This window comes from Lineus longissimus, chromosome 6 (assembly GCF_910592395.1).
Source record: "Lineus longissimus chromosome 6, tnLinLong1.2, whole genome shotgun sequence".
Classification (NCBI taxonomy): domain Eukaryota; kingdom Metazoa; phylum Nemertea; class Pilidiophora; order Heteronemertea; family Lineidae; genus Lineus; species Lineus longissimus.
The window spans coordinates 9,757,289-9,772,634 of record NC_088313.1 but is presented as its reverse complement, the minus strand read 5'-3'; the positions used below and the strand labels follow the sequence as shown (position 1 = coordinate 9,772,634).

At 40.0% G+C, this 15,346-nt stretch overlaps 1 protein-coding gene across 1 annotated transcript in view; it reads left to right on the top strand.

Annotated features, from left to right (window-relative positions):
* LOC135489008 (BCL2/adenovirus E1B 19 kDa protein-interacting protein 3-like) overlaps positions 1-12,045 on the top strand; it is a 52,155-nt gene extending 40,110 nt beyond the window's left edge. Inside the window, exon 5 of the mRNA XM_064774071.1 lies at positions 408-12,045. Within this exon, the coding sequence (XP_064630141.1) occupies positions 408-483 (76 nt within the window). The 3' untranslated portion in view covers positions 484-12,045. The remainder of the gene's footprint in view (positions 1-407) is intronic.
* The last annotated feature ends 3,301 nt before the right edge of the window (positions 12,046-15,346 follow it).

Below are 15,346 nucleotides of genomic sequence, written 5' to 3'. Positions count from 1 at the left end.
AAGTCTCATCTTTGGGTTGGAAGTCTGTGAGGCACACATTCATAAAGGGTTGGCCAATGAGGTTGTTCGGGAGAAATTTTAATTTAGCTGAGGTCACTGACCTCGCTTTATGGTTACCCTTTTTTGTTAATCCACCGAACTGTACACTATAGTCATGCCGGCTAGAATAGCCGCTGCATTGAACATTAACATCATGCAGAATTACTGCCAATCACCATGTCATGTTGTCTACTGTGTAATGTGCAATATTTCAGGGTTTGATTGGTCGAGAATAAGGGAGCATTTAGCTGTAGCTTCTTGCTCCACCAGCTTGTCTGTCTGATTCTGATGTTAGTATTGTGCAAATGCGCCTATAGAATAATACTACTAACTTGCTTGGAAATTTAAAATTCTCTTTCTTTTTGCAGCATGTTCATATATCTTAAAAAGTACTGCAACTGGTCGGCCCCCAAGATTGTGGTTGTCCCACTTGCAATGGACTAGAGACACTACTCACTAGATACAAGGAGGATTTATAAAGATTAGCCAGATTACAGTGTTCTCCACAAGGCTATTTGTCAGGGTGGCCCACCCTACCTTGGCAGCTTACCACCCTACCTTGGAAGAGCCACCCTACCTTGCTCTAGAACTTTGTAGAGGGTTCCTATAGGGCCACCCTACCTCAAATTGCTGGCCAGCCTACCTTGTGTTGCACACTGGTAAAATGTCATGCAAATCAAGGGTGTCACCCTACCTTGAGAAAACCCTGTGGAGAACACTGAGATTAATCTGGGAAGTGAAACTGTAAATGCTCCCATGTTTTTTGGGTCATGATGTTTTCCTTGCAAAAGAATACGAATTTATCTTTCAATAATTTCCATGGCTTGCTGGCTTTTCAGAAATCAAATCATTTTTACATTGGTCATATTCAAACCATTGACTTCTTGTTAGGCTAAACCTATTTCTGTAAAAAAAATCTCTGATGCTGGCTCAAACGTATCTTTCAGCTGGAAAGCAAAGTGAAAAGGTCGGAAATTCCTGTGTAAGTTTTATAGTTTGTTTTAAGCAGAATTGACGTCATTGCTTACTTTTACCAAAGAAGTGTAAGAAGTTTACTGTAGTTTTATTCTTGCTCCCCAAAAGTGTAGCTCATGACAACATGTAAGGGTTAACCCTTTGAAGTCTGATCTCGACTTTAATCGCCAAAGAAAATCCTCTCGATTTGCCCAGTCTTGACTCTAGTCAAAACTGTGGAAACTTGGGCTGAAAAGGGTTAAAAAAAGAAAAAAATATTAAGCAATGATTGGACATTACATAACACACCATCATGGGAATAATATTATGATTGATTATTGTGAAGTTAAACTTTATATAAATCATGTTTATTGAAGCCAGTTCTCGCCTGCTGGATATTACTAATTTGACCCCTTGCTCCTGCCTGTCGTCTGTCATTCAGTTAGGTTTGTCACCTTTCTGTTGCCAAAGGTCATCTTCATCATCAGGTGTCAGTCTTAATTGTTTGTCAATTTGCAAGCCATTCACCAGGTGGGTGAATGCAATGTCTTTCATGATTGCAAATTCAGGAGAGAACTGCATTTTTAATCGATTTAAGTGTCACTGGTCTGGTGCAATTTATGAAATGGGCTGCTGTCTTTCAAATACTTCATAAACTTCATGAAAGTTTGTACTGCATCAGTATGCAAATATTGTCATCAAAAATACATATGATTCATTCCAAGGCTTCATTTTGTAATTACAACTTATTGCTTTTAGGCTTTTAGGCTTTTACAATCAGTTTCAAGGCATTCAAAAAAGCATGCATTTTAAATTAGGAAAACGTGGGTCCAAACCTACATTCACTTTTCAGATCTGTAGAGGCCAGCTTCCCCAGATTACATAAACCTACCTTGATGGGCATAAATGATTTAGATTTATTATTTATGGTAGAAAACAGGCTTATCTCACTCAGAGGCACCATGGGCAAAAGGGGTTAATGTGAGGAGACCATGCATTATAACACTTTTGGCATTGCTTCATAGTAAATTAGAAGCTATAGGCTTTCCATTGGTGCCATTGTGACGCCCATGCTGCTACGCATGACTGAGCACCAAGGCTTTGCAAAAGACATGCATATTTTTATCTTGTTCCAAGTTGGGAAAATCCATCCTGAGGTTATGCAGGATTATGTGGGCACAAAAGCATTCATGTTTAAATAACCAATGACAGCTTATCCTCTTTCAGATACATATTCCCTGAAAAATCCAGAATTTTACAGATTAAGCCCCTCCACCCTCCACGTGGCCTCCTCCTCTTTCAATGCACAATCGACAACTTCGTCATATGTCCTGCATAGCTCGTTGCACCATCTCCGGGTCGTTCCTCAAAGCATCAACCTCTGACGTCAACTAGGTCGTGCACTGGAGTCTCGTAAACCTTATTCTTCAGGTGCCCCAAAGAAAAAAAAATCTGGTGACCTTGGGGGCCATTCCACTGGCCTGTTCAGTGCAATCACTCGGTTTCCGAATAAGGCTGCCAATGTGTCCTGAACTGCACGAAGACGATGTGCTAGCGCACCATCCTGTGCCCACCAAAGCTGCCTGAAAGTACCCTGCACCTGCCATTCAAAGTGCTGTTCGAGGTAAGGGATGACATCATCTTCGATCATTTGAAGGTAGATGATTTGATGGCGATGATGCGCATAGTATGGATGCTGATGAAGATCAACCCTTGTTATGCGATTAAATGAGGAGTGTGATAATCCTAATCCATTTCTTCTTGCACTTAAGTTTCGAGGATAAGTCTCAAGTTGCCGACGGTCTGCTTCAATGTTTTGATCAGTTCGCAGTGTCCTGGGTCTCCCAGAATGGCCCTTATTCCTGTTTAGACTTGTACAATGCTGTTCATATTTCCGGAACGAGTTTACAATCCCCGATCACACCCCAAAAAAAAGGTCATCGGTTGACTAACGAAGCACCACTGGTCAATGGATTTATAGTTGAATGCGATCAAACTACGTCATTTCCGATCAGAGATTGTAAATTTTAACCATATTTCCTGACATTGGCCCAAATGGTCTTCTTGAAAGGAGGATCCCGATCTTGAAAAAATATCCCTGAAAGCATCTTTTCACCACAAAAACTCTCTGCTCTGTTCTAAGCTGAACCATCTTTGCAAACTCTGCCACACACACTGCCTTGAGCACTTGCATTATGCTTGGAATAAACCAATACCTACGGGTCCCTCAGTAATGACATAATAGTCTTACATTCAATGAGACCCTAAACCATGTCAATGATGTGTGACACAAACTTATAGAATTTCCCAACGTGGAACAAGGTAAAATGTGCATGTCTTTTTCAGGGCCTTGGTGCTCAGTCATGCGTAGCAGCATAGGCGTCGCAATGGCATTAACGGAAATCTCATAGCTTCCACTCTACTATGATGCAATGCCAAAAGTGTTAAAATGCATGATCTCATCACATTAACCCTTTTCGCCAGGATTACCTTTTTCTGGGACACCCTGTATATGTTGGTAATACATTTATAGGGTCTAAATCCAACCGTTGGGAGATTATGTCACAGTATGTGTGTTGAAATGATCAGGTGTCGGCTCTGATTTGTATTACTTTATGATCATGTAAAAGGACTGTGTCATGCCACAGTCTAAAACACAATTGTCCACAACTCTTTTTTCATGAATTGACGTGCTACCAAGTGTGTAAGTCGTGCATATTACACACGAAACATAGAGAGATAAGCGTATCATGTTGGGTCAATGGCGCGAAACTGGCACATACGTTGCGTCTAATTGATGCAAAGCAGGGAGGATATCATTTGTGACTTGGACAGTAGTGGTAAAGGATCTGGTTTGCATTTAATGTTGATAGGGGTGGTAATATAAAAAGCATTTTTTGTCGGGTTCATACGAATATAAGCATTGTAAATATATTGTAGATTGGTTTTAATTCACAGGAATTTCATGTGAGTCACGCTACACGTACCCGTTATTGTGAGTCGGTGTATAAATGTATGTCACTATTCCTATTTCAATGGCTGGTCCTCTGAAAACACATTCGGTGTAAAAATGTGAAATCTAAAATCACGATGGTAATCTTTCTAAAATGTCTGAACATTTTGAATCATAGCAAAATGTTTGAACAACGTTTTCCATGTTTTGATCATACAAATGGTATTTTTGTGTTGAGTAAAGAAGTCATGGACATCGCTGAAAGAAAGAATATGTTTTAGGGTCCAAGTGCCAGACAGGCGAATGAAATTATCATACGTAATGCTAAATGATGATAGCCGCTGTATCAATTTTCAAATTCAATGTGATGTCATAAATATGAGTCTATTTATTAGACTTGCAAAGAAATCTTGTAATTAACAAATATTTCAGAGTCTAATTTCAGAATTCTAATAGGGTGTGCAGAAAAGATGACATTGCAATCATCCTTACCAAAGCAGGGTCTGCAACTCTTCAGTGTGTTGCCGAAACTTATACCATTAGAAGACTCCCTTGTAACAGCTCTCTAGCATGGCTACAAACACAAAATCACCATTCACACGATCATCAACATCATTCAAACATTCATGAAATTTTTATTTTCAAAATTGCCAGCTGTTAGAAATGTCGACAGACATAGATTTTATGTAGAATTAAATATGTGCAAGGAGAACGAGACTTTACTGTACAGGGTGTTTCAAAAATAAGGAAACCGAGATTAATTTGTTAATTTCTTGGAAATAACGTAATATTTTGGAAATTGGCAACCACCATGCATTACCTATTGATGTCCTCTTTCTTATGACACCAAGAAATCCTATTTACTGTCACAGATTAGTGAGCACAAACCAGTTCAATCAACCATGTCAGAACTGATTTTGCACTGTTCTTCTCACATTGAAAACAGATTACGCTTGCCAGCAGTTTATAAGGTCTTTTAAAAAAATTATAATTCATTACCTTAGGACATCAAAAACCTTTCTCATTTGGCCTGAAAACTGTTTTGTACTTAATTGTATTTCAGTTGCAGCTAATTTCCAATTTGCCTAACTTGGCCAAGTGTCTCAGTATCCATTATAGGGGTCTCACTAATCAGTAGCAGTTACATAACAAATTATCTCTGGAAAGAAAAGTTGTCTTTATTTTTCTTTACTGTCTTTAGTCATTGCAGTCAGGTGGTCCAGACAGAAAAAGTTGTGTCAGTCACTTTCTCTTCTGGTGGTTCGTCAAGAAAATACTTTTTGGTACAAACTGTTTGATGTGTGATGATTATTGTGTCTTCCTATGGCTTTGAGATATTTCTGTTGTGACTGAAAGGCTTAAGTGTACACTGTAGTTAGACTGTAAGCAATAATTTTTAGTTGTTGTGTCTCTGAGAAAAGTAATTCATTGCTGACCATATGAACATGGGAGGCAAATAGGTATATTTTACTCTCTTCACTTCACTCATTTGTCAGTGAGAGTGCTTGGGATCACTGTTGACAGCTTAAGTTTCATCAAAAATTGGAAGTGCAAATTGGGCCAGGCATTTTAGAATGAACATTTGGTGTTCTCGGTCTCATATTATAATCATCGGTAGAGAGAAAAGGGAATTGGATGTTGAAAACCAACAGCGTGTCGACATCTGAATCGGCAGTGCTGATTTTCAATAGGGTATGCATCCAATTCGATGTCCACTCTCTAGCACTTCAGTGAAGCACTCTGGTGAAAGTCTGTAAAATGTAGTGGCAGTCGTAGCTTTGCTGGTACCCTATTCACATGCTCAGCTTCCTCATGTTTGGAAACAAGGAAAAAAGCATTTTTGTCATGTGAATCAACAGGTTTTTCCGGAATTCATCAGAACTTTAGTGCTGCCATCTCAAGTGAGTTTTTTTAACTGAGGTTGCCATCTGCTTCTTCATTCCTTTGAAAAAGAAAGAAAGTGGTTCAGGTAAAAGAGATGCACATGGTGTGCAGTCTATTAATTTTCGGCAATTGGTACTTGCAGCCATGTTGGTTGAAAATGCAGCCTTGTAATTTTGTTCCATATCTATTTTCAATGGAGCAGTGCAGGCCCTTCAGAAAAAGAAATTTGAACTGACCGGTTTTTGGATAAGGTATTAGGTAAAATGGGGTAATTGTAGCCCCGGTCTAATTGTAGCCCCTGACTGTGTTTTTGATTTATATATTCCAGTAACCATTGAATTATTCAGCCAATCCAAGCATGGATATGAAAGAGGTGATTCTTGAGTATCACAACATAAATAGTTTTGGATTATGCAACATGTTATATAAGAGCTTTCTCTATAAGAAGTAAATAAAGCAGACACATGCACAAAAAAAGTTGGGATCTACCTTTTTGGAGGTATGAACTTTCCACACTTACAGAGCATTATTTGAAACTTGGTTCAGGTGATCAGTACTGAGTGTAGAGAATGTTGTATGTAGCATTTGATGTCATTATTAAAAGTAAATTTTTCAGAGACACTTTTCTGACCAAGGTACCCTCGGGGTATTTGTAGCCCGTTGGTTTGGGGTATTTGTAGCCCATATAAAAAGCTCAATATATCCTCTCGTGAATCATGAAGATGCTAGGTTTCTTTATTCTTTTACTGAATTATATTATTCGATCATAAATCTATCTGATTTAGATACAATAGATACAATGGTAACCATTTATGAACCAACAATGATACATTTGAGGTTTCATACTAGTTTATCCAACATTATTTCGAAATAATGTCGATATTTTCAAAGTTACTGGTGTATTTAGTTAAAGCCACACCATTGACTAGATAGCAGCATTTCTCATGGTACATGTACATTGCATTACCATTAAGTGTGCCAGCTATAATTGGGGTTGATACATGACCCCTCCCTGAAACTAAAGTTTTTAATGGTGCACGACGAGACCGTCAGTCAGTTCAGAATATCACAAGCTGTTGTCTGTCACAAGGTGTAATGTACAGAGGTGATAAATCAGACTTTGTGTTTTTACACCAATTTAAAATCAGTCTGATTTGTGACGATTAATTGTTTAAATTGTTGGTATGTGATTACATCGAACATCACTGAATTTGTTCAATTGTTTGATACCAGCGAAATCACGTCATCAACCTAGATTGTAATAATACTAAATGTTTTATTTCCAATAAAGACCATACACCTGTGAAAAAAGGGTTCATATACATAAAAAAAAAGCAATTTGAAATTTCAATCAGGGGCTACAATTACCCCAATGCCACAGGGTAATTGTAGCCCCTGACCACAAGTCTTGTATTGTCTCTCAGAAGCACTGTTTTAGATAAAATGCTCTGAGTTACAAGCATTATGATTGGAAGAGGTGCCAATACAAAACCCAGGCCAGTTTTTGTGAGTCTGCTGGGATATCTCTTGCGTAACTTATAGCTGAACAAGGGTCTACAATTACACCATTTTACCTTTCATTCTGTAATTTGTCAGCATTTTCTGAATAACTTTTTAATGATCTGAATATATTTCTTGCTTTTTACATGTTGATGGAATTTTCAATGTTTTCAAAATTTTTATCAAGTTTGGTGATAGTTTAAATCTTTCCCGTGTTCTAATTTTGTACTTTGCCTATTATCTGGGACTCCCTGTGAAAGGTTTGAATTACAGTGTATTCATGTAAACATGTGAGTGAACGGTTATACTGTCAATCCCTTGATTTTAGTGATCGTGATACTGTCAATTTTTTCGTGGATGGGTCTCCAAACATCTGCAGTGTCAGTGTAAAAGAATGTAAAAAGTGTAAACCTTGGTGACCAAAAGTAAGTTGATACAAGTGACAAATAGCAACTTGTGTATTAAATATAAAATCTAAAATATGTAAACCTTTCTCATATTGTTGTGATGTATACCCTGTCTCCAGTTTTGTTATTGTCGAACGGCGAAAATGAAAGTGCATGCATGAATAACCTGTGGGGACAAGGTAGCACGATACAACAGTCTTTGTGTTCAAATAATCAGCAGACTTTGATCATATCATATACATGTACAAATGCACATATATATTTCTCACAGGGTACTGTTAGTAGAGAGGTTAAGATTTGATCCGAGAACGAGAACGAGGTGACGTCGTCCTCGTTGTCGTTGGTCACGACGTTGAAATGCGGTTAAGAAAAATTACGTCCGAGTTGCTAGTCTGATGCTTCGTTGGTAGATGGCGCGCCGATTTGTAAACAGCAGACGACGCAAAATTACTTCCGGGTTTACGCTCTCGCATACAAAACCGCTTTATTTAAGTAGACTGTCATGAAATTAGCAGCTTTATGAACCATTTTAGACGAGAATCCCAACGATGAGGACAATATCCTTCTTGGCCTGGCGTTGGGTTTTTAGCTCACCTCTTAGCAGAGGTGAGCTTATCCCATACCGTGGCGTCCGTCGTCTGTCGTCGTCGTCGTCGTCGTCGTCCGTCTTCCGTTAGCAGGGCACGTTTCGTAACTGTTAGAGCTATTGAGTTGAAACTTGGTACACATGTACCCTTATGTAATGACACCTTAGAGACCAAGTTTCGGTCCGATTCGTTTCATGGTTTGGCCACCAGGGGGCCAAACGTTAAAAGTGAAAATATGCAATATCTCCTTTAATAGTAGTCAGGAAATTTTGAAAAAAATATGGTAGGTACTTCTAGCAAAGGTGCATCATATATCCGCCGGGTTTTTGATTTGACCTCCTTTTCAAGGTCACAGAGGTCAAATGGTGTAAATTGGCCGTTAGGATGTAACGATGGCACGTTTCTAAACTGCAATGACTATTGATACCAAATTTGGTACACATTTACCCCTTAGTCAGGTGATCTCAGGGACCGAAGTTTGGTCCAGTTTGATTCACCACTTGACCACCAGGGGGCAAAATCCAAAAACCTTAAAAATGTGATTATTCCTTAACTTCTTGCCCGATTGCCACCAATTTGATATCATGGGTACATCTAACCACCATACAGTATATGTCACACAGGTTTTTAATTTAACCTTCTTGTCAAGGTCACAGAGGTCAAATGGCGTAAATTCGCCGTCAGGCCGTAACTATGGCACGTTTCTTAACTGCAATGACTATTGATCACAAATTAAGTACACATGTACCCCTTGGTCAGGTGATCTCAGGTACCGAAGTTTGGTGCGATCTGATTTGCCGTTTGGCCTCCAGGGAGGGGGCCAAATCCTAAATTCTTCAAAATGCCATTATTCCTAGTAATGACTTGCCCGATTGGCACCAATTTTATATCATAGGTACATCTAATTCTAACAACCATTCAATGTGTCACCCGGGTCTTTTTTGATTTGACCTACTTTTCAAGGTCACAGAGGTCGAATGTACTGTAAATTGGCCATTTTGGGGAAATTGTAATTGCTTGGACCTACATCAAACCTAACACTACATGACACAATACCATGCTCTTTATCCATCTTTCCACCACATGAGGTGAGCACAATGGCCCTGGCCATTTCATTTGATGATAGACTCAAGAATGATGCCAGCCACATCGGTAACAGGAGATTTCATAGATTCGACCTGGACAATTTCTCAGAGGCTGAGTGCAAGCATTTCTTTCGGTTCCAAAAACATGACATCCCTCGACTGTCTCATGCCCTTTTGATCCCAGATCAGGTAGTGACAAAGACTGGAACGAGTGCCACCGGTGAAGAATCCATGGCAATCACACTCCGCCGCCTGGCTTATCCCAACAGATTGGTAGATTCCATTCGGTACTTCGGGCGTGCAAAGGAGGAACTCTCCGTGATATTTTGGTATGCCAGCAAAAACACACGATATTTTCGTTCAACTACGCCTCATGTCCTTCAGACTTCGCACGTGTGTTCGGTACATGCTAGGTAAACACATCACAGTAACAAAATTTATCTTTATCGATGGGAAATACTGATAATTCAAACTCGGAAAGCACTTACGACTTCGACGGCCTCAAGTCGTTTTCACGTCCGAGATCGAAAACAGACGTGGAGAAACCCCACTGAAAATGATGACGTCACGCACAAAAAGGGAATCACCTCGTTCTCGGAGTCGAGGCCGATCTTAACCTCCCTAATGTAAGTGTTGCCACATGTACCATTAAAAAGTCTTTATCAATTCTTGGTATTATCTACAGGGTGAATCAGAAAAAAGTAGACTGTCGAAAAAATCATCATGAAATTAACATAGGGAGGAGATTTGAAAAACTGGCTACACCCCTTTGTAGAGGGTGTGATTCTTTATCGAATTATACCAGTGTCATCGTTTATTGATTTATACCGGTGTCATCATTAACACTTTACGTTGCAATGAGCTGGTACAGATTGAAATTTGAAAAATAAACTTCTGTTGCACATGGCAGTGCAAGGGTTAGCATCGATATACAGATTTCACATCCAAGACCGATTTGAATCTATCATGCCAAACGCAAGGGGTCAATGTTGTCAGTGAGCACTCTAAGCTTGTTTTGAGCTGACGGATATATTGGAAATTTTTTAAAAGTACGTTATTACATGTGAACCCCCTATGACCGACAAAGATTTCACATATCCTTGAGAAACTGAAAATTAATAGCAGACTTTGCTTGAGTCAGGATTGAAATTTTCACACTTCAATTATGTAAGCTGACTGACCTGTTTAAATTTCCAAAGGTCAGCTCAAAACAAGCTTGAAGAGTGCTCACTGACAACGTTAACCCCTTGCATTTGGCATGATAGACTCAAATCTGTCTAGAATGTGAAATCTTTGTATTGATAGTAGGGGGTTAACGTGCAATTATTTTTTTCCTGTTTTATGCATACATGTGAAACACCAATGGAACTTGTCTTTCATGGTGACAGATCTCAGGTTAACCCTTCCACTGCCATGCGCAACAGACTTTTATTTTTTATTTTTCAAAATTCAAACTGTCCCAGCTCATTGCAAAGTAAAGTGTTAACGATGACACTGGTATAATTCTATGCAGCATCACACCCTCTACAAAGGGTTGTAGCCACTTTTTCAAAACTCCTCCCTATGTTAATTTTATGATGATTTTTCGACAGTACTCTTTTCTGATACACCCTGTATATTTAATATTCCTACTTTGTATCAACAGTCTATAGTCATAGTTCCACCTATCATAAAACCCCGTGTTTTTTCAAGACCCGTGTCTTCGCCGTGTGTCAAAAATCCCGGGGCGCACTTACACCTATCAGTGGTGTTAGATAATGGTTAATAGCCCCGGCGACAGGTGCGCTGTAGGTAGGGAGCTCTCCTGTGTTTCTTTCCCGTTGGAGGGGGCGCAATACCGAGGCAACTACACTGCGCCATCTGTCGTTGGATCTTAGAACTTGCAATTGCCGTGTCTATTCAGATTCCACCTATCAAAAAACCTGTGTTGAACACGGGTCTAAATTAGCCCCCGATTAGCCCCATCAAGCTCGATGGGGCTAATAGACACAGGGATTTGACACACAGGTCTATTTAGACACGGCAATTCATAGGTGTAAGCGCAAAAGACACGGGGATTTGATAGGTGGAAGTACGACTTATACTTTTCTAAATTCTTGTTTTGTAATCCCTTGCCACCATACATTTGAAAACATTAAAGTGAACTTTTCCCGCTGTAAAAAAGTACCTCCAAATCAATATGTTTTGCTGTGAAAATGCTGCCCCCTTCCTCCTATTTCTTAAAGATATACCTTGGGAACTCACACATGACTCTACATTGTAGCTGTGGTGTAATAGAGACTCTTATTATTTATGAAAGAAATGCTCAGACAACACAAGTTTTATCTTTTGTGAATGGCAGAAATTCATATTTGGCTAACCGGAGAAGTTCACTTCTAATTATTTGCACATCGACTCACCAGTGTTGATCGCTATGGTAGGAGGGGCTTAGGCTTAATACAGTATTTTCAGAAATTGGCCTCAGTTTACGATCAAACCGTGCGAAATGAGTTACAGGCTGAAAGAGTTAAATATTGTGTTTTATTCAAGTTCACTGTGTCATCATTCAGACTACTGCATCGTCTGAGGAATTTATTTTATGTGGTCCTGTACATATTAGCAAGTCTGTCATTATGAATAAATGTATCTATATGGGACACACCTTTATTGTTTCATCATTTTTTTGCAGGGACAGAAATATGCTGTGTGGACAATGCAATAAAGTTGGTCGAGTCATGTCTCTAATGCATAGGCCTATCACATAAAAAATAGGACTTGTGTATACAGGCACCTCTCAACTGACTTAATTATTTAGTCTTCACAGTATTAAACTAGTACTTTGGTACACACCAGCTACCAAACTCACCAGCAACCGGAAAACACATGTTCACCAATTGGTTTTGTTGGAAGGCTCCCTTTTGGATATCAGCCATCTTCAAATTGGTTTCTGGAGATTTTTGGGGGGGGGAAATTTCATCTGATAAGGCAATGTTCCTTGTGTGTGTTGAAAGTCACACGGAAAAGGTCCCTTCAAAAAGAAAAAAAGAAAGAAAGAAATTTGGTCAATCCATTATTGAGTGTGGCAGCCATCTAGCGTTCGGTTTCTGTTTATCTAGGGGTGAACGCTTGGTTTGATCAAGCCAACTTACACATGTTGGAAATGACCAGACCCTGATGGAATGAGTTTTTTTCATGGTTCACCTCCGATCCGTTGAGGCTCCCTGTTGCTCCACATATTCCATGACATACTGACCGAGTATTCAAGACTTCCTGCATTTGTCTCAGACTCAAGATTGTTTCAGTCAAAGAAGACTCAAATCCCAAGAGGGTTTGGCTCATGCACTAGTATATAATGACCGGATTGCATTGAGCTTGGCGTATTCGTCACCCTAGCGACTTTAAACCGGGTGATGTTCGCAAAGCCAACCAAGATGTGTGTCCATTTTCACCATGGTAAATCCACAATTCCCACCATTTTAAACTGACAACAATTCACCACGGTGACCTTTGTTAAGGTGTCCCTAAAAAAATCGCCGACATACCTTTACATATATTTGACGTTTACCCGTTAAGTATTAACCTTAACATATACTTTAATACCTTGCAAATAAGAACCAGCGGCCATTTTTGTCTGGGCAGATCCACCAATGTCATAATGCATACTACAGCCGCCCTTGCCATTCATATGCATATAGGCGAGACCAGGCCTAGCACCAGTTATTGCGTGACACAATCTGTGGTTTCTTCTGTGATGCAATGAGACATGTTAGTTACTGAAATGCTGAAATGGTTATGTGGACCAGGATGAGAATAAAAGGAAGGGTAATTCTGGGATTGTCTGTCTGCACTATGGTTGAACATCCTAGAAGACGCAGGCGCTACACTCTGCGCGAAAAAGTAAAGCTTCTCGCTGACTTCCATGCCGGTAATGAAACCGTGGGAGCGTTTGCCATCACAAACCGTTTGCCAAAATCTACAATGATGAAATGGTTAATGAGTGAGGATGACATTCATCATCATAGAGCATCGTCAAAAGCCAAGGGTTCAGAATTAGCGTGGAGAGAACGTGGCACTGGTAAGTCTAGGGAACCATGGCAAAGCCCCCTGAACATTAAGGGTACAGCTAAAGTGAAGGGAAACTGAAGGATGCATTTTTGCATGGAATGTGGCAAAGAACAAATTTAGTGATTTGCTGACAGAGTAAAATGAACTGTTATCTTTTAGGCCTATACGAAGAGATGGAGGCAGACCTAGCTGATTGGCTCGATGAGAGGCGTGCCCTGGGAATGGCGATATCACATCACAACATCAAAGATGCATCGAGGGAACTGTATCAACAGTGGTGGGTTGGATTGGCTATTGCAGAACAGACCCGTATATTGAACGATTACCCACGGAAATCTCACTTTACAGCATCAAATGGCTGGTTATCGGGGTTTAAGAAAAGGTACAGCATCTCCCTTAGAAGGAAGACCAAGGACAGCCGACAGGTGCCAGATAATGCTGACGCCCTAGTAGCTGCATTTAGGGAAAGCGTGCATGAACAGCATGAACATTATGAAGATTATCAAGTGGCAAAGTAGACGAGGTTTTCACCCTTTTTGACAACCATGGCAGTTATACCTACAACCGAACAGGAGCAACGCAGATTGATATCAAATCTTCGTGGGGCAATCCTAGGCTGGGATGTACCGTCACTTTAGCAGTCACAATGGCAGGGGGAAAATTACCCCCGCACATCACCTTCAGACGTCCAACTGCAGCCGCATGGCAAGAGCTTCAAGACAATCTGCCTGAAGATGTAGTCGTGGCACAATCACCAACGGGGTGGATGAGAGCAAATGTTATGTTAGATTACCTCGGAGAGGTGTTCATCCCCTTCATGCATCAGGACCAGGACGACCAGGAAGACGGGTATCTACCTTTCCTTCTCATATGGGATCGCTGCCGTGTGCATCTTACAGAAGAAGTTGCCCTTCTCATCATTGAGAATGGCGGTGTTATTGAGTTTATTCCACCAGGTTGTACCCCCATTGCGCAGCCCTTGGATGTTTCTGTCATCCACAGCTTCAAAGTCCGTCTTCGTCTGCTATGGAGATTGTGGAAACAGGAACACACGACGCCGGATGGAAATTGTCCAAGGATTTCAATTTTAGAAGTGTATGGCAAGCCAAAGCGGAATTTATTCAAGACTTTAGAATTACCATTCAAGAAGTTAAATATAAGTTCAAGAAGGAAATATATGTTCAAGACTAAAATATGTTCAACCTTGAATAAAATATGTCCAACCTTGAACAAAATATATTCAACCTTGAACAAAATATATTCAAGACTCACGTGACCATATTCAAGACGCACGTGACCACAAAATTGATGACGTAGTTGCTCATGTTTTGATGCTTTACGGACTTTCCCGAACCCGCGTCCGGACTTTCCCGAACCCATGGTACTTGTGTTGCGTTTCGGAGCTCGAATTGTTCGCACTAGGTTTTGACACATGGTTGTACACGTACCTAGCCGCCTACACCTGACATGTACTGTAATCCTACACATCATGACATGGATGCCGAGTGAATGTCAGAGTCGATACATGTTTCACAGACATATCAGGCAAATTATAGGTTCAAAATGCGCAATGCCTCTCACCTTTCATTCTTAAGGCCGACACCACTGTATCGGATTCTCGTTGTCTTTTGACATGTTTGAGTGTTTAGGCCAAACAGGCAATCAATCATGTCGTGAAACAGAACGCATCAGAAGTACCACAGATTCTACGCTCTACGTCATCAATTTTGTGGTCACGTGCGTCTTGAATATGGTCACGTGAGTCTTGAATATATTTTGTTCAAGGTTGAATATATTTTGTTCAAGGTTGGACATATTTTATTCAAGGTTGAACATATTTTATTCAAGGTTGAACATATTTTATTCAAGGTTGAAAACATTTGATTCAAGGTT